This window comes from Chelonoidis abingdonii, chromosome 2 (genome assembly GCF_003597395.2).
Source record: "Chelonoidis abingdonii isolate Lonesome George chromosome 2, CheloAbing_2.0, whole genome shotgun sequence".
Classification (NCBI taxonomy): domain Eukaryota; kingdom Metazoa; phylum Chordata; order Testudines; family Testudinidae; genus Chelonoidis; species Chelonoidis abingdonii.
Window position 1 is genome coordinate 228,351,372 of NC_133770.1, and position 18,814 is coordinate 228,370,185.

The 18,814-nt window shown below is 38.6% G+C and overlaps 1 protein-coding gene across 1 annotated transcript in view; it reads right to left on the minus strand.

Annotated features, from left to right (window-relative positions):
* Positions 1-18,814, minus strand: part of PXDNL (peroxidasin like) — a 263,150-nt gene that overhangs the window by 17,339 nt on the left and 226,997 nt on the right. Inside the window, 3 exon segments of the mRNA XM_075062026.1 lie at positions 427-565; positions 5,330-5,450; positions 17,811-18,019. Of these exon segments, the coding sequence (XP_074918127.1) occupies positions 427-565; positions 5,330-5,450; positions 17,811-18,019 (469 nt within the window).

Below are 18,814 nucleotides of genomic sequence, written 5' to 3' on the forward strand. Positions count from 1 at the left end.
AGCTGATTAGACATCAGTCTCACCTAATCACATTTCAAAAACATTTACACAAAAACTAACCATTAGAAACAAAGGAAAGACTGTTAAAGATATGCTGTAAGCCTATCTGCTCTAAGAACACCCACTGAAATATCATCTCTGATCTTTCACATACTACTGGTTATATCAAGTAGTAAAAACCTTTACTGTAAGAAACTTTCAAAGAGAAAAAAGGTAAAATAAATTTTAAGCTATTTGTCGCAGAGAATCTGAACTTTGGAGCTCTCAATTTCCTTTAAAAAAACATTTTGTACTCGGTCATAATTATGATTTGTCATACCATGAAAGATCCAGCTAAGTCTAATGAAACTAGCTAAAGGCACATTCACTTTAGCTACCCTGACATACATCTAAGTTTAATGTAGAAGAGGTAATGACAAGACAAACCTGCTGTTTTAGAGCTGCAATGGTCTTGTCAACTTCGGCAGCAAAATGGCTGAAATCTTGAGCAAATCCACTGGATACTATGTCAGTTAGATACATTGCACTGGCTGCCTTTCTATGCCTGTGCAAATCTCCCTGGTGTCTGAAATACAAGCTAAATTTATCACCAGAAAATGGAAAATAACAATCTGAAGAAAAAGTTTCACACGGGAATTATAGGATTTATGCTGAAAATTAACAGAACTTTGGAAAAAATAATCTGAAATGGCATTGTGCTTTTGATATTTTATCTCACGAGTTGAAAACTTTTTTGAAATATAAAACGAATGTCATGTTACATTACAGATGCGTTGCTACGTTAGTCAGACCTCAAAAGTATTTTCCTGAAAAGCTCCCTCCACACCAAGAACCCCTTGACAAATGAAATGTCAGATATTATGCAATGCATAGGTGGGAAAGATGCTATCTGTATTGTGTATTCATGACAAGAACTATGTTAAGACAGTAATAAGGATAGCTGTCAAAAAAAAAAATCACACCTCTAAAGCAAGACAAGTGTAAAGTAATCCAATTCTACTGAACATAATGAGAACAACAACAAAAATGGTTTAAGTTAGGGCTTCTCTTCGCTCCCGTGCTAAATCGCCACTGCTGCCATTGATGTAGCGGTGCCTATTTAGCACCTCTGGTAAAGACACATTACAAAGAGCTTGGCTTGTTTAGCCTAACCAAAAGAAGGCTGAAGGGAGATATGATTGTGCTCTATAAATACATCAGAGGGATAAATACCAGTGAGGGAGAGGAAGTATTTAAGCTCAGTATCAATGTGGAAAAAAGAACAAATGGATATAAACTGGCCATCAGGAAATTTAGACTTGAAATTAGACAAAGGTTTCTAAACATCAAAGGAGTGAAGTTCTGGAACAGTCTGCCAAGGGGAGTAGTGGAGGCAAAAGACATATATGGCTTCAAGACTTAGCTTGATAAGTTTATGGAGGGGGTGGTTTGATGGGAATAGTCTAATTTTGACAATTAATTGATCTTTGACTATTAGCGGTAAATATGCCCAATGGCTTGTGATGGGATGTTAGATGGGGTGGGATCTGAGTTATTACAGAGAATTCTTTCCTGGGTGTCTGGCTGGTGAGTCTTGCACACATGCTCAGGGTTTAACTGATCCCCATATTTGGGGTTGGGAAGGAATTTTCCCCTAGGGCAGATTGGCAGAGGCCCTGGGTTTTTTTTGCCTTCCTCTGTAGCATGGGGCCTGGGTCACTTGCTAGAGGATTCTGTGCACCTTGAAGTCTTTAAACCATGATTTGAGGACTTCAATGACTCAGACATAGGTTAGGAGTTTGTTACAGGAGTGGATAGGTGAGATTCTGTGGCCTGCATTGTACAGGAGTCAGATTAGATGATCATAATGGTCCCTTCTGACCTTAAAATCTATGATTGATAGGAGAGCGCTAGCCCATCGACTTAATTACTCCATCTCAATGAGAGACAGAAGCTATGTCAAAGGGAGAGCGTCTCCCACCAACATAAGTGTAGTGTAGACATCACTTTAAGTCAATATAAGTTACGTTGCTCAGGGTGGTGGTTTTTTCCATACAGTAAAATGAAGTGCCATCCTTCTTTTGTTTTATCTGTATGAGCAAAAACTGTCCATCTGCTGATTCACTTTGAGCAATAGTCCGATAGTTTTCATCCAACTTATAATTTGGGCTAGACATAGGTCCCTAAAATCATTACAAACAACAGGCAGGATCCTCAGCTGACATAAATCAATGTTGCTCCTTTGAAACAGTTGACTTCAGTGGAGGCAGAGTGATTTATACCAGCTAAGGGTCTAGCTCTGTATATTCATAGGCAACTACATTATAGTTCCAGTTACACATAAGGCAACTATTCTAGAAAAGCACTTGACAAAAGTCAATAGCTATCTTAAAAAGGTATGGAATATTTTTATACTGAGTGTGAGCTATGTGACTCCATAATGAGTATCTAAAACAGAGGATCTGTGCGAGAGGAAATACTATCATATGAAAGGAGATAAATAGCAGGATTCAGTCATAAGACTGATTCTGTTAATTTTATAAAATATGGGAGTGACCTGAAATTCATCACGATGAAAAAAAACTCTGGAAGTTATTGAAAATGACAAACAGAAAAGTGGGGACAGTGAACTCTAACAAAACATCAATAGCATTCAAAATTACTTGGCAAACTTAGGGGAATGGAGAGTTACTGATGGTTGCCTAAGCAATTCAATGTAGACAAACTGTTGGCATTGTAATGAGGCTATTGAAAGAAACATGAAACTGATGCACCTTCAAGAATCACGGACATTGCAAAATACTCCTGAAGTAAGGATAGGTAGAAGTCCATGCTTAGGAGAGAAAGCATAAACTAATATACCAGGATGTATGAACAAAAGCAATGAATGAATTTAGCTATTGGAGAAAATTACCAGTGTATGAGAGACTGGTGAGACTATATTCAGAAAACTTGTAGACAGTTCATGAAAGAGAAGTCTAGAAATGGAGAACATGCAAAAGAAGGGAAACTATAACGAACTGAAAATTCTGGTGTTTCACTAAATTTTTGTTTAAAAATAATTCAAGTCTATGGATTAATTTCTGCTACCTGTTACAGCTGTGTAACCCTAATGAGACTACAATTTGGCTGGTGGCCTGTGTTTTCTGAAAAACGAAGGAATTGAGAGGGGATCTCAGGGACTTCTGAGGACAGAAATGATAGATGTTATATATCACTGTCACAGGGTGACTGGCCCCTTTAAGAGGGAGCAGGGCCCAGTGCACCTGTGACTGATTACCTGCTACTCAGCTGGGCTTCAGAGAAGGCACCTGGGCCTTGTGAAGAGGAAGCTGCTGGTAAATAGCTGCTAGAAGAAGCTACTGAGGGGAGAGAGAGAAAAAATGAATCCAAAGTACAGTCCCTAGAAGGAGAGCTGTGAAATCCTGGACTTAAAGGAGAGTTTGCTGCCTGGGGAAGCCAGGATTTGAAGCTCACAGCCTCAAGTAAGAGGGCCATGAAACCCCTGAAATCAAGGGGTAAGGGACAAAACTGTTTTTGGGGGATCCAGGCAGTGTTTACTAAATTAAAACCCAAGAGAGGGGGATTATTTTATGGACCCTGAGTGTAAATAAAGTTATTTTTGAAGTCTCAGAGGAAAACTGAGGCAGGATGCCAGGCCAGACACAAAGCACCTTGGACTGGAACCTGGTGACAGTCACATTATTTGAACTAGTGTGAAATACAAACAACAAGATGGAATTGAGATGACCCAAAGAAGGAAATTTAGGATGAAGAGCTTTACAGAGAGAACTGAGAGTGGAAGCAGTAAAGGATGAAGGCACACTTAACTGCAGGAAGTGCTGTCTTCTAGAAGAGATGTAAAACCGAGATTCTGATCATTTATGGTCATAAAAGAGCCACTGACACTTTTTGCAAAAGTAGGACTGACAGTTACAGTATCCTGAATATTTACATTATGCTTATGTTGAAATTATTCCCAAAGTTTCTATTTTAAAATCAATATTATTTCTTTATTTTAACCATATATTTACAAAACACTAAACTCCACAAATGAACATTACCTACATTAATGCAAACCCAAACATTTATTTATTTCACCATCAGCCTCCATATCTCTATATTCAGTCAGGCATAAATTATTGTCCTGATCATTAAACTCCACCCATTGAGAAACAAAAGTATGGAAGAAAAAAATAGCATTTCAAACACTACAAGGCAATCTCAGTGCAAATAATCATAATTCCTCTAAACCAATACTGAATTAATTCACAAAAGGTAGTGTGTTATATCAGCTCCAGACAAAAACAAGGAAAACATATTTTCCCAAACCACAAAAAATCATGATATATCAAAAACACCCCTTTCCTTGGCATCTCCCATTGGGTATTATAGTAATCAGAATGAGTTTCTTGAGGTTTGAAATTTCCACGGTGACAATGTTCAATAGCCCTTAAATGTCAGTGTAGTACAAAATAGCTAGTAGAACACCCATGCCTATGAATGAAAACTCATAGCCATTGTCTTTGGTAAAAACTCAACATTATCCTTTGAATCAGCAAACCCCTAACATCTTTCAAAGTAACATTTTTGGTAAAAGATTTCACTATCTGATTCCCATATGATTTGGCTTTGAGTTAGCAAATTTCTAAATATTTCTTTTAATATTGTTTTTCATTAGCAGGAATGATGAATTACACTCAAGAGTTTAAAATAATCTGGGTTAAGCATGTTTCTTTCCAGTTTTATCTAGCACAAAAAAAGTTCTCTCCAAATGCACACTAAATAATACAAAAACACCAGCACCACCACCACAGCTAGCTTCTATACAATGCTCTTCATCAGTAGCTTCCAAAGCACTTTAAAGATGGTGTGACATTAAATAAGTTCGATAACCAGGTCACTTCTTAGCTTTTAACAATACTTTATAACCACCACATCTTACTGTTTGCGGCTAACTGAATGAAACGGAATTTTAACACTTAATCAGATTAAAATCAACTAACCTTTGCTATGTTCAAATCAATTTTGTGAACCACCTAAAGTAATTAGACTATTTTTAAATGTAAAAATGTCTTAATAATGATAGTAATAATCAAAAGCCAGCAACAGCATTAGATTGGAATATCAGCATCTAAGGTCCATCATAATTCACCTAAGTGGAAAATGACAGACAAATTGTATTCAGGTATAAAGAAAACTAAAACATTCAAAGATCTCTTTTTCTCACAATTTCTGAGCATAAAAAATTAATAAACAAAGAGCCTTTGAAGACTAAGTAGTAACCAAAATCTTTCATATACATACTTTTCATGCTCATCCTGAAGGTGTCTAGTTCATAAACACATACCTGCTTCTTGTACTGGTCTCCTCATTCCTTTTATGCTTCTCTTTGGGATAACTGTATTCAGCAGACCATTTGCTCCTAAAGTGGTGTGACAGAGCCCCAAACTGTCCCCTTGTCCTACAGTCTGTGAACACAATAATTCATACTAGTATTATTTCTGAAATAAGATTTTCACAGAAAAAATGCACAAAATTGTAGTATCAAGTTGCTTTTGTGTGACTTATATAAGCTCCAATCCAGCAAAACACTTGAGCACATGCTTAACTTAAAGCATGTGCTTAAGTTCCATTGAAATCAATGGTTTTAAACCGGTACCTAAAATTAAACATAAGTTTAAGCACTTTGCTGAATAAGGGCCAGACACATTTGTATTTTATGCATGTACTTTTATTGTACTTTTAATCTTCACCAGTGGAAAAAACAGATGGGTGAAACTATTCCAAAATTCAATCTTAAAGACTACTTGTATCAAGATATGCTATTGCTATATGCAACATATAGTATTTTTTTTTTGGAGGGGGAGGCTTATTTATTGGGTTTTCTTTTTCATAGGAAGACATTACAATTACATTGTTTTGACTTGTAAAATTATGTATCTTACTACAGAATTAACAATGTATATTAATAGCATATTATTGCATCATTCACATTTCTCTCTTTTTCAAAATTATTTAATCACAACGTAAACATGGTGCATGTTACACACACACACCATTCATAGTAATTCTTTTGGAGAAACTGAGTGTTTTCTTGGTGTGTTTAGCAAGATGAAAGCCTTTTGTGCATCTATAATTAGAATGTAGCCCTCTTTTTTAGCACTCTTAGAATGCAGTACCACATATTGGATGTTTCTTATGTTATTTAAGGGGCTTTTACCTTTTATAAAGGAAGTTTGGCTCTAGTGCCCTAATTTAAACATTATTGTCTCTAATATGGATGTTAGTAAGATTTTGATTAAAATACTATCTATATTTATTAATAGATAGTTAACAGATCAGAGACTGCAAGACCAGAAGGGACCACTGTGCTCATCTAGTCTGACCTCCGGTATAGCAAGGGCTGTAGAACGTCCCCAAAATAATTCCTAGTGCTTAGTTTTGGAAAAACATCCAGCCTTGATTTACTTAATGTACAGTATATACAGTGATCTTGTACTCGTGCATGTATCCTATAACATTATCAAAAGGCAATGTCTACGCTTAAACCACTACAGAGACACAGCTGCAGCTGTAGCTAGCACTTCAGTGTAGACACTCACTATAGCATTGAGAGGGATTCTCCCATGGCTGTGGTTCATCTACCTCCCCAAGGAGTGCTAGCTAAGTTGACGGAAGAATTCTTGTATCTTGAATTCATCCATCGTCCTAGCGCTGTTTATACCAGGGGCAAGGTTGGCATAGCTACATCTCTTAGGCATGTGGATGTTTCATACCTCTGAGACATATGCTGTGTAGACCAGCCGTAAAACCACAGTTTTCAGTGTAGACCAGCCCTAAAATCAAACCACAGAAAAGAAAAACATTCCATAGACAGGTGCTAATCGCCTAAATTTTTCAGGTGGCAACATTACAGAGGCTAAAATCAGTATCAACTAATTTGATTACTCAGATTGCTCAATTTGTACATTTAATTATCTCATCGATTTTTGTGATTTTTTTCTCACTAATAATTACACACTGTGGGTATAACAGAAATGGAATGTGTGTGTGTGTGTGTTTGAAGCTACTGATTGATGGGTAACTTGAGATCTTATTCTAGCCTGCAAAATATAGGCCCATAAGGAGCAAATGATTTGTAAGAAGCCCAAGATTATCTAGATCAGCTCTGTTTGAGTTAGCTGACAAACCAAACCTTAACATTGAGGAGCTGGCAGACAAAGGCTAAATTTTTCAAATGAACCTCTAAAATTGTGACTGTTATTTTGCTGGTATAACTATTGCACACTTTTTTTAAAAAAAAAAAGTGTGCAAACAGAAATATTAGATGACCAATGCCCGAAGGGGAAAAAACCATGTATGAGCACAAGATGTGCAAGTGCAATTTTAGAAATCTCATTGAAAATTTGGCCTATAATACCAGTGTAAGTATCTATGAATTGCAACAGTCATCACCACATTGAAATGTCAACTCAGAAGATCCTATATTCTGAAGTCTTTCCCCAGCCTGTAGGCACTGTAGCAGGGGATTTACTGTAGCATATTTCCTTGTGCTGCTAACCCTTTCCTGCTGACTACACTTGAAGAAATGACAACTATAACAAAAATCCTTCACCTGCTGTCATCTGATCTAGTGAAACTGGTATCATCCTTGCATACACAATACTTGCAACACAAAGTGAGTTGTGTTCACCATGCCCAACCCTAGCCATCTAAAACTATTCACCTCTACAAGAAAAAGATTAACTTTTGAGGTTCCTCTGTTATTTTTATATCCACTTATTTTCATGATTTATGTAGATTTTACTGCATGACACTACATTTTGGGGTATCAGCTTTGATAAAGCATTGTGGAATTATTCTCACAAGCAGCCAACATTTTGAGAACAGATTTTTTAAAATATTCCATTATGCCTCTTTTCCTTGTATGAAAATATTTTGCTTTGCTTTAATTGACAAGTGTCAGTAATTATGCTCATAATTTCTCTCTCAAGACAGAAATGGCAACTGCATATGTAAGCTTTTGTCTACAACGACAGTAGAAGATCCTTGGCTATCAGTGTTGGTTTTACTAAGAACATTGCATTTTTGGCAATGAATACGTAATTACCCATAATTCTTTCTTAAAAAAAATTAAACTACAAACAGAACTAAAGCCTTTAACTGCAGAATTCAACTCATGCTATTGATACTCATGAGGTCACAACACATTGTTTTTCATGTTTTAATCAAAGAGCCAATCAAAATATATATCATAAACATAATATAAAAGATGAAGGCATAGTTTAGAAAGCAAAAGGACAAAACATATAAAGGAAAGCCTTGAAAACCAAGGAGAAAAGAATTTTGAATAAGGACTGTGACGCTCCCCAGAGGTGAGAGGCACCTCACCACTACCTGCCTTTAGCATGAAACAGCTTTGTTTGTGCCTGCTGCAGTTTAGCTCCCTGAAACCAACATGAGCACTGTCTTCCAGGTCTCGGCAGACCTTCCTCTCTGTAAGGAAGAGTTCTGAGTAGCTGAAAAGCTTCTCTCTTTCATCAACAGAAGTTGGTTGAATAAAAAAATATTACCTCATCCACCTTGTCTGTCTAGGCTAGTGAGAGATACACACCAACCTCTATCTGCCCCTTGAAGTGTTCCCCTGAGATGCCCAGCCCTTAACCACTGGATACCCTGAGAAATTACCAGGTTAGCTGTCCCCAAGGAAGCAGTATTGACATAGCTTGATTGGTACTTCGCAGGATCAGGTCTTTATAACATTGAAATATATTTCTAGTGAGACACTGATATTATCAAAGATTAAGATTTAAAAGTTACTGAGTAAGGATAATGGAAACAGAAGTGGTTACATATGAAACAAAAAGCATAACACACTTTTTAGAGTCTAAACTTAAGTATTAATAGGCTAAAATCTTTGTCCAAAGTAATTTCTCACCTAAAGCAGTCTCCCAGCGTCACCAGCCAACAAGACTGGGATCTAACTCTCATGAACACAAGAAGTGCTGCCTTTTTGTTCTCTCACAAAGTCTCCTTTCCCAGAACTCATTGTTTTGCCCCCAGAGTCAGGATGACCACCTGTGGTTTAGGCTCCAGTGACTTGTCTCTTGTTGACTCTACATACAAAACAGGCTTCCATTGTGTTGGCTTATATTAACCTAGACAGACAGGTGAATCTACATCTTTTTGTCTGGCAAAACAAGTCTGACAACCCAGCCTCACAGACTGGGACACAGACGCGGACATATTTTCAGTTCATATACGTAATTCCTTAAATACGATCAGTAAATACATCTCACAGCAATTGTGAGGGCTCAGTATGGCATATGCTTTTTATTATTAGACATTTCACACAACCTTTTCTGAATAAATCCTATGAAAAAGAAAGCAGCATGTCAAGTGTAATGAATTTTTCAGGCCTGATAGCAGTTGCTGTTACAGAACAGCGAACCCTTAATCAGTTGGCATTAAGAGGTTCTTAGAGTCACAGGAAGTTCATATGAAGATTTTGGTTTCATGAAGATATTCCTGTAAAGGGCCAAATGTCATATCCAAAAATATTTTCATGGAGTCAAACTCCGAGAAAATAGATGTGGCGCCATCAGAAGGGACTCAGTTTAGCTGGCTGTATAGATGTAAATTCAACCTTCCTCTGTACCTTATCTTTGAGAATCAGATAATTTTATCTGTTTGAATGCCTTCAATTATGTTTACGCTAATGACTCAAATATACCTCTCATTTCTACACCTGTCTCATCTGACAATTAAAATCATAGTCTCTCTTGTTTAATAGTCCACTTAAACTCAACATGGCCAAAGCTGAGGTTTTGATTTTCCCCCTAGAATCACCTTCTTTCTCCCCTCACCATCAATATCACTGTGGTATCACAACCAGACACCCAAGCATGTAATCTGGGTAACATTACTTATGTGGTCCTTTCCCTAAACCACCAAATCTTTCATGCAGGGCCTCCTTGTCTTACATCCTGTCTGGCACTGAAGATTCCAACCCGCTGTAAATTTCTCCATAAATTCATTCACAATGTTGCTGCTAATCTCATTTTCAGAACTTTGACCAAATCTTTCTATCAGTCTGCTGACATATTCTTCTGCAGTGGATCAAGTGTAAATTCTTGTCTTCACCTTTCACACCAGTCAATTTATTCCTGTCCAATCTAATTGCTCTATCAGCTTATTGCAACAGCAAATGCCTCCTTTGCTCCAGCAATGTACCCAAGGCTAGATTCTCTGCTCTGCCAGCTTCATTAGTATCATGACAGGAGATATTCATGTTTTTCCCATAGCAGGCTGAGGTCTCCATAACAAAAAACAAACCTAGTTTAAACACTTTTTAATGTATGACAGTGACTGGATTATATTAACACCTTTGGCACATTTATTCCTTCTAAATTAATACAACAGCACCTAGCACGATAGGACTAGGTCCTGATCCCCGCTTGGGGCTCTTATATGCTACTGTAATAATAGCAATAATTGTACAAAATTGTGTGAAGTTAGCCACTGAGTCCTGGTCTGACATTCTGCAAGCACAAATCACCGTAGGTGCAATTTATATTAATTAGATTTCTAACTGCCAGATTTGAGACGTAATTATGTAGTTAAACATCTAAATGACATGATTTACTCCCTACAGTTCTTTTTGCCTATAATATTGATCATTCAAAGATCATTCTAAAAAATCAAGCTACTGACGTCTCAAAGCATTCTTGTTTTATTTGGACAGCAAGTGCCAAGTCAGGAAATGTATGTATTTGGTGACTCTGAAACAGAACTTTTTTTTTCTTACTGAATTATGAACCCTCTTCCTCTACTGAAAGGGAGTGAAAGTAACAATTAAATTATATTTAATTTACAACAATTAGATTTTGTTGATATATGATGGACTGGAAGAAGAAACCAATATCTACAAAAATCCTCCAGCCATACGCAATAATTCATTTTCTGATGAGGTTTCGGTTAATCCTTACGTTTTTTTCAACTGATTCTATACAATCAGTTATTGTTACTTGTTAAGTGCTGATAATATGTTTCATCTTTAAATCAAGAGCTCTGATGTTTCAGGATTTGGTTTTCTGGCATCTTGACCTTTCTTGATAGGAAGACATTTTCTTTGATAAGAAGATTTCCCTGGATGGTTATGTGACATTATCTGATTAAAATATAACCATGTAGAGCATTGTTGCTACTACTGTTATATAATTGCAACAAATCCTGTATGTCAAGTAAGGTGTCCATGGACAGGTTATGATTTGCTGAATATGATTTTGCTATTTGTATGCATGTATCATTTTCGTAATTGAAGTTATGAGCATTGGCTCTATAGCTGCATTTCAAATGTTTGCTTCTGTGTAGCACCCACAAGGTATTTATCCAGCACATTTTGAAGGAACTAGTCAAGTGAATAACCCCTTAAAGAACATTTAACTCATAATGGAAGACGTTCATCTACAATTAATGGACTTTTCTGCTGTGACTAAGTAAAATCCTGCTGTAACCGGGTTCCTTCCTCAGCCCCCCTTGCTGCAGCTCTCTGCTGTCTCAATAAAGGACTATGAGCCTCCTGGATGCAACACCCGTGGCTTTTTATTCTCACACAGTTCCCACCACCAGTGATGCTATTTACAGCTGTACAGGTTTTCACTCCTCCTCCCTTACAGGGAATCCACCCCAGCCTGGAGACTGCCCTGCCTCTGGCTGTTCTCTTTCCCCCTTCCTCTGGCTGCCAGCCAGCCTTCATGGCCTGTGGGCCTGGAGGCCCACAGGTACAGCCCGTCCAGGGGCCAGGCACCAGGCTTCTCCCCAGCCCCAATCCATTTTACCTGATTGGGGCTGGCTGAGCAGGGGCTAATTAGCTGCCACTGCAGCAGCACCCTGCTACACCTGCATTGACATGTGACTTGCCCATGTGACTCCAAACACCATCTTGATACCTGTAATTTTCCATTAGTTGTGCTGAGGGCTTTGTTTGAAATAATGGATTTCCCTCCACACAGAAGCAGCTATAAAAGGCCCTGGAAACATCTCCATTTTGCCTCTTTCCTGCTCAGACCTCTGGACTATGAACTTACACTAATGGGAGCATTCTAACCAAGGGACTGAGGACCTTCCAATAATTTGGAAGCAACCAGAGACTTAACAAGCCAGCAATTTATTCCATCACTGCTACAAGCCTGATACAATAAATGCAAAGGTTTTGGATGTATTTGGTTCCTTTAACCAATTTTAACTCTCACCTTTCTCTATTTCTTTTTATAAATAAATCTTTAGGTTTTACATACTAAAGGATTGGCAACAGCGGATTATTGGGTAGGATCCAAGTTGTATATTGACCTGGGTGTGCGGCTGGTTCTTTTGGATCAGAAGAGTCTTTTATTTGATGAAATTGGTTTTAAAGAACCACTCATCTTTAAGTCTAATGTTTTTCGTGGTGATACAAGGACTGGAATGCCTAAGACAACTGCTTTTTTGACTTCTTGTTAGCCAGTGTGATGAAACAGAAGTTTCCTTTTGTTGCTGGTTTGGTATATCTTATGGGAGAATAACCACCAGTTTTGGAGTGTGTCTGCCTAATCCTCAGCAGTTTGTTCTAAATTTGATATTCTTAGTTGTAAGCCACAAAGGCAAGGTTACAGGTTGCCACAATGGATTCCACTTTACTTAGATGAGGTCCATGGGTGTCCATCTTAGGCTCCAAGTGGAAAACTGATGCTAAAATTGTTTCCAAGGAAAACTGTTACATATTTGTTTCCATAATGTAAAGCTTTTTCAGAATGGTAGTTTGTCATAGCGTCCCTACTCAGATCTGAACCTTAGAGTTCAGAAAATGAGATGCTAACAGGAAACCTCCAAGCTTAATTACCAGCTTAGATCTGATAGTGCTGCCACCAGCCAGGAATTCCAGTGCCTGGCTCACTCTGGTCTCCCCAAAACCTTCCCTGGGGGGACCCACAAGATCGTGGCCCTAAGTCTCACAACAAGGGAAACACCCCTCCCTTGTCTCCTCGTACTTCCTCCCTGGATGACCCTGAGAGATCACCCTGTTTCAATTCCTTGAAACGCAAACCAGAGAGATCAGGTATCTCTCACCCTCACTCGAGTCCTGCAAATGCAAGCTTTGTAACTCTAACACACAAGAGATTTTCTCTTCCCCCCCGTCTTCTTCCTCCCACCAATTCCCTGGTGAGCTGCAGACTCAATCCCTTGAGCCCCAACTGGGAAAAAATCCAACAGGTCTTAAAAAGAAAGCTTTATATAAAAGAAGAAAAAGACTAAAATGGACTCTGTATCAGGTGACTATACAGGGTTATGTGCTTAAAGAAAAAGGAAAAAAAACAGCTTTATCCAAAAAGAATACAATTTAAAACATTCCAGCAAACTACACACATGTAAATACAAAAAAACATATAAGCCTTTGTCTTTTCCTATATCCATTGGACAGAAGATTAGAAAGCCTGGAGATAGAGTGATCCCCTCAGAGACTAGAGAGCAACAGAACGAGACAAAGAACACACACGCAAAACTTCCCTCCCTTGAGATTTGAAAAATCTTGTTTCTTGATTGGTCCTCTGGTCAGGTGTTTGGTTCCCTTTGTTAACCCTTTACAGATAAAAGAAACATTAACCCTTAGCTATCTGTTTATGACATAGTTAACCTATACTTACTACAGATTGGTCCAGCCACTGTGAGAACACACAGAGCCACTACTTCCTGAGCTGAAAGACTCACATCTGTTAGCCTATGACTATAGCGAACTCAAACTTCTGTGTGAGCCACCCACTGGAAGGGGACAGAAAGCCAGACTGAGTGAGCACATGTTACAGAAGGAGGGCAGAAGTAGCAATATGTAGCTGCTACGATCAATCCACGCTTCCCTGGCTATTTACACTGGAGCTTAAAGCCAAAAAGTTGCCTGAGCATGTTGGTGTTGGAGATATTTATCAGGGAAATAATGTTGTGGGGATAACCATGGTTCCAAATAAAATTAAGAAGGCAAAGAACAAAGGTAAGACTTCAGTAAATGAATAAAATTCAACAGGTAAACTATCACAACATGCATATATAATGTCTGTGTTGATACACTGCATTTGGCCATTTACGTTTTAGCTCAATCATCATAAACTGAGTTGAAGTGAAACTCTACAGCCCAGTCTCCTTAAACTCCGAGAGACTTTGTTACTGGTTCCTATAATCTCTAAAAAGGGCCAAACCAAATATCTGAATATCTTCAGATTTTGAGAAAGTTTGGATCCAGATGATAATTTTGCCATTGGCTTCACTGGGAATTAGATAGAGTCCCAAATTATCCCATTACCCTGTTATAGCCCTTGCTAGATAACATCAAATGCTAAGCATAGGGTATGGTGAGAAGGAATAGGTACATTGGATAAGGAAGAAACTTCATACTCTGGGAACAACTGTAATCATATGTAAGAATCTCTATGATAAAATTGTATTCAGTTTTCCATAGGACACAATTGTGGTGCAGTAGACACTGGCCTGAAAACAAGGCAATGCGGAGCCACAATACTCCTCCAGGCAGAACAAATCCCAGTCTAATGTGCTAAGAATTCTCACGCTGCACCAGTTTTCTCCAAGGGCAACCTACGCACTCTGGCCCCATTCCTCACCTCTGTTGAGGCACTGTGCAACTCTGTGTGCGTGCGTGCAGGGTGGGGGTTGTGAAGACGTTCCTTGCAGGGGCATGAAGCTGCATGCTGTGCAAGAGCCAGTCACAATTTGGCCATCAGTCAATAGATGAGCATTTCTGCATTCTGAGCAAAAGGCAAATTGCATAGGCCCTGGGGTATTTATTTGATTCAGCCACCTCCAATAATTTAAACTGCTCTTCCTCATCATCTTTATGCCTGGTGCAATTAAAATCCACAATCATGCTACATCTGTTTAGTGAAATTATAATCTCCGGTGTATCCTAGAAATGAAAGACCACTCCTGGTACAGAAAGTCTACATGCTGTATTGATGTGAGTGACACACTAAACCATGTTGCCAGTTGATTAAATAAATCCTTCTTCAAATACAAACAGTTGCTGGAAGAACTGACAGATGTATATTTTCTTCTGGGACATATGAAACCATCTGGCTTTGTGATTTCCAGATGCAAGTTTCACAGCGAGTTCTCACTTTGAGGTCTCAAGGTATTCCAGAGACCTGTATTTCCTTTTTCAGATTTGTGAGCTGAAGTATCCCCAGCACTGAAAATTATTGCTGACTAATGAAAATTGAATTTATTAGATAGTAAGATGTGTATTAGATTACCTAAACATTCCCTTAATAAATTCATTCTATTAAAAGCTGTTGCATGATTAACGAAAAGAAGCCCTTCAAAGCAGTGTAGAAAACATCAGACTCCAACAGCTTACAGCAAACTATAATGAGACAAGCTATAAATTGTTTTCAGTCCTGCTTTTGAATTTAGTTGCTATATTTAACTTTATGCCACAAGGCAATCTGTCAAAGTTGCCTTTCTGCTGTTTCAGAACCACTTGCTTGAAACTCTTATTGTAAAGCCAGACAAGGACAAATAAACTAATACTAAGGACACTGAAACGCTCTAAAAATCCAAGCTATAATATAAGAAATGACAGAAGCTCAAACAGATACATAACACCAAACAAAACAAGACAGATATTTTAACAAAATAAGAAACTAAAAACTCTGGGGAGCATACCTGCTCCCAACTCAAACAATTAAAAAACAACAAAAACCCCACATGATTCCTCTGCTCTCCAGACTCTGAATCACTCCACAGAGCCTTCCATTAGGTCTTTCATAACCTCTGATATTCCTCATCTCTGAGAGAGAAGGCTCCCTCTTAAAGCCCCACTCTTGGAGTATCATCATGGGATGCCTGATCACCTGATCTATGAGCCCAAGCCCAAGGGAGATGGATAACTAGATGCAGGTGAGGCTAAGTCAACTCCCCCTAAACGACCTGCCCACTATATTATAGTGACCTTTGCACTCCATGGTCTTGGGGTCAGATGGGGGCTCTTTTGGTCACTGATGTAAATTTGAGCAGCCCATGGCTAAACTGGACAGTATATGCCCCCAGAGGAACCATTTCATTGGTCCAGGATTGTAGTGAACTCTGTCCATAGCCTCCCACCCTAGATCATCCCCTATGCTGGGGGACTAGAAGCAACAGGTGCAGAGCCAGTTAGGGCACTTGTATGTTACCTGGATCTATCCTTATGCAATGGGATCCTTAGCTGGCAGCTTAAGCCAGTTTGTGCCCCATTTTCTCTGCCTTGTAATGTAGTGAAGCCACCATTTACAAAAAATAATAAATAAAAAAAAAAAGATCACATGAGAGTCTCCCACTTTCCTACTAAGGATCGGGTTCCTTCATTTATTTTAAACCCAGAACACTGTACTCAGCTTGAGTAAGCAAGCCCCACACACTGGAAATCTCTGGGAATGGAGGGAAAAGAAACTCTCTCCCACACTGTGGATATGAGTATCCCTCTTCCACTCCATAGACAGAACCATAGATCCACTAGCTCCAACCCAGCTTCTTTCATGCCCCAAAACCACCTCAGCAGAGACCCCTGAACGGTTCAGTTGGATCAGGCCTCTTCTAGGCTGCAGAGAACAGGGCAGGATTTGGCCTACATTTACAAGTGCACTGAGCATACTATTTGCTTTGTGAAGTTCCTAACTCCCTCCAGATACTGTTGCTATGACGAAGACATGAGCTCCACAGGCAACAGGGTTCCTCTCTCTTCCCATTGCCCTACAGAACTTTTGAGCACAAGTGCTCTTGGTGGTCCCCAATTGTCACTGTTTTTTACTGCCCTTTGGAGCTTAAGAACTATTCACAGCGATCCTTTCTTTTGCCCTGCATAGACTTTATAAAGCATCATCCAGCCTAATAGACCTTAAACAGTTCCCTGTCAAGCCCTGATAACTTTATCCAGTGAGCTTTCACTATACCAATCAGTATGTCTACTGAGTAGCCTCATATTCAGAGTAATGACCTGTAACTCAAAAAGAGCTTGACTAATTTTCTTCTTGCTTAGCATAAAAACACAGTAGAGAGTCATCCTGCAACGAAATCCATTGTAACAAACCAATACTAGATGGAACACGCAAACCTGCGACTAGAACTGGGTCTTTTATCTCCAAAGACTATAGCTTCAATCACCTGAGCTAGGGGAAAACCTTTTCTAGTCTCTCTAAACTGCCCCACTAATGGACAAATTGCTCATAAAATATTATACACACCATAAACTTTACAGTTAGTCACAGTCATTAATAACTCTGCTTAATTATAAGCAATTTTCTTCAAATATAGCCAATGCATCTGTTCTCAAGGAGATTTAACTATGAGGATGGTTTGAAGAGGTAGCAACAAGTCATTTTTTGCTAACAGGACACAAAAATTAAATACAAGTCAAAATTTCAAATCAAAATACTTAATGACCTGTAAGTCAGAATCAGTTTGACCACTTTCCCACAAACTTAGTACACAAATTCTCCTTAATCTTCAGAGTAATCATTAGCAATTAATTAGTATTATTAGTGGTCAACAGTGCCTTTTCAGGAGAAAAAAGTTGGAGTTATTTCTATGCATGAATAGTTTAATTTTACTGTGTAGAATAATCTCTGTATCCAAAGTGAAATCATTCTTTCAAAAATGGTTTTCTTTTCTTCTTTTTATTGAAGAGCCTGCCATTATACATACTGTAAGAACAACAAAAATGAAAAACACAGTTTTGGCAGATAAAAATTACCTGAGAGTTAACAGTAGTAGTAATTTTTCCATCTGCTACTCTGTTTATTACTGACCTTTCCAGCAGGCCTGCCACAGTCTCTAATCAATCTTCAGTATCTCACTGCAGCTCATGTATCCGTGATGGTAGTCTGCCTTTAAGAAGGCATCAGGCTGGACCTGCTGGATATTGTCCCCATTGTCACAGATTACATGTGCCAAAGAGACCTGTTTCAGCTGTGTGAGTTGTGCCATTGTAAACACTCCAGGATTTTCATACCAAAACCTAGTCAGCAGGCAAAGGGATATGGCCTCAGGGATCTGCTGTCTGAGAATTAACAGCATGTCAAACAGTGATAATGAGGCAAATATAAGAGCAGACAGAGAATGCACCATATGGAAGGGATCACATTTGTTCTCCAGTTACATTTACTTTAATGGTTTTCATGTTTTATCAAACTCTTAAATGTTATGATCTTGAGCTATTATCTGGGGTATGTCTGCAATACTGCAAATGGAGTTGTGACTGTAGCATGCATAGACATACTAAGCTAGCTTTGATCTGACTAGCTCAAATAATGATAGCAGTTAGGCCCTGGCCACACAGGCAGCAGCACAGGCTGTACAACTCCACCTGGAACCCAGGGTATATGCTCAACTGGCTAACCAGTGCTGCTTCAGCAGCTTCACTGCGTTGTTATTCCAGCTAACTGGATGAAAGCTAGCTCAGGTATGTCTACATGTGCAGCAGTGTAGATGTACCCAGAGTATAGATATTGGGCATACATGGTGATGAAACATGTTACCAAACTGGAGTTCCCAGCATTTCCTGTATCATAAATAAACATTTCAAATTGTGCAGCATTCTGACATTCAGCATTCAAATGTCGGCATTCTGATATTTTATCATTTTTAAATAATTGAAAATATCAACATACCAAAAAAACCCCAATCAAACAGCAGGATATAAGTGACAAGAATCATGCCTGCCCCACATTAGTGTCATGATAAGATCTTATATCCCATTCTCTCTCTGCATCTCCTTATACATTTGCTAATTTCAGGCTTCAATCTGAGAAGG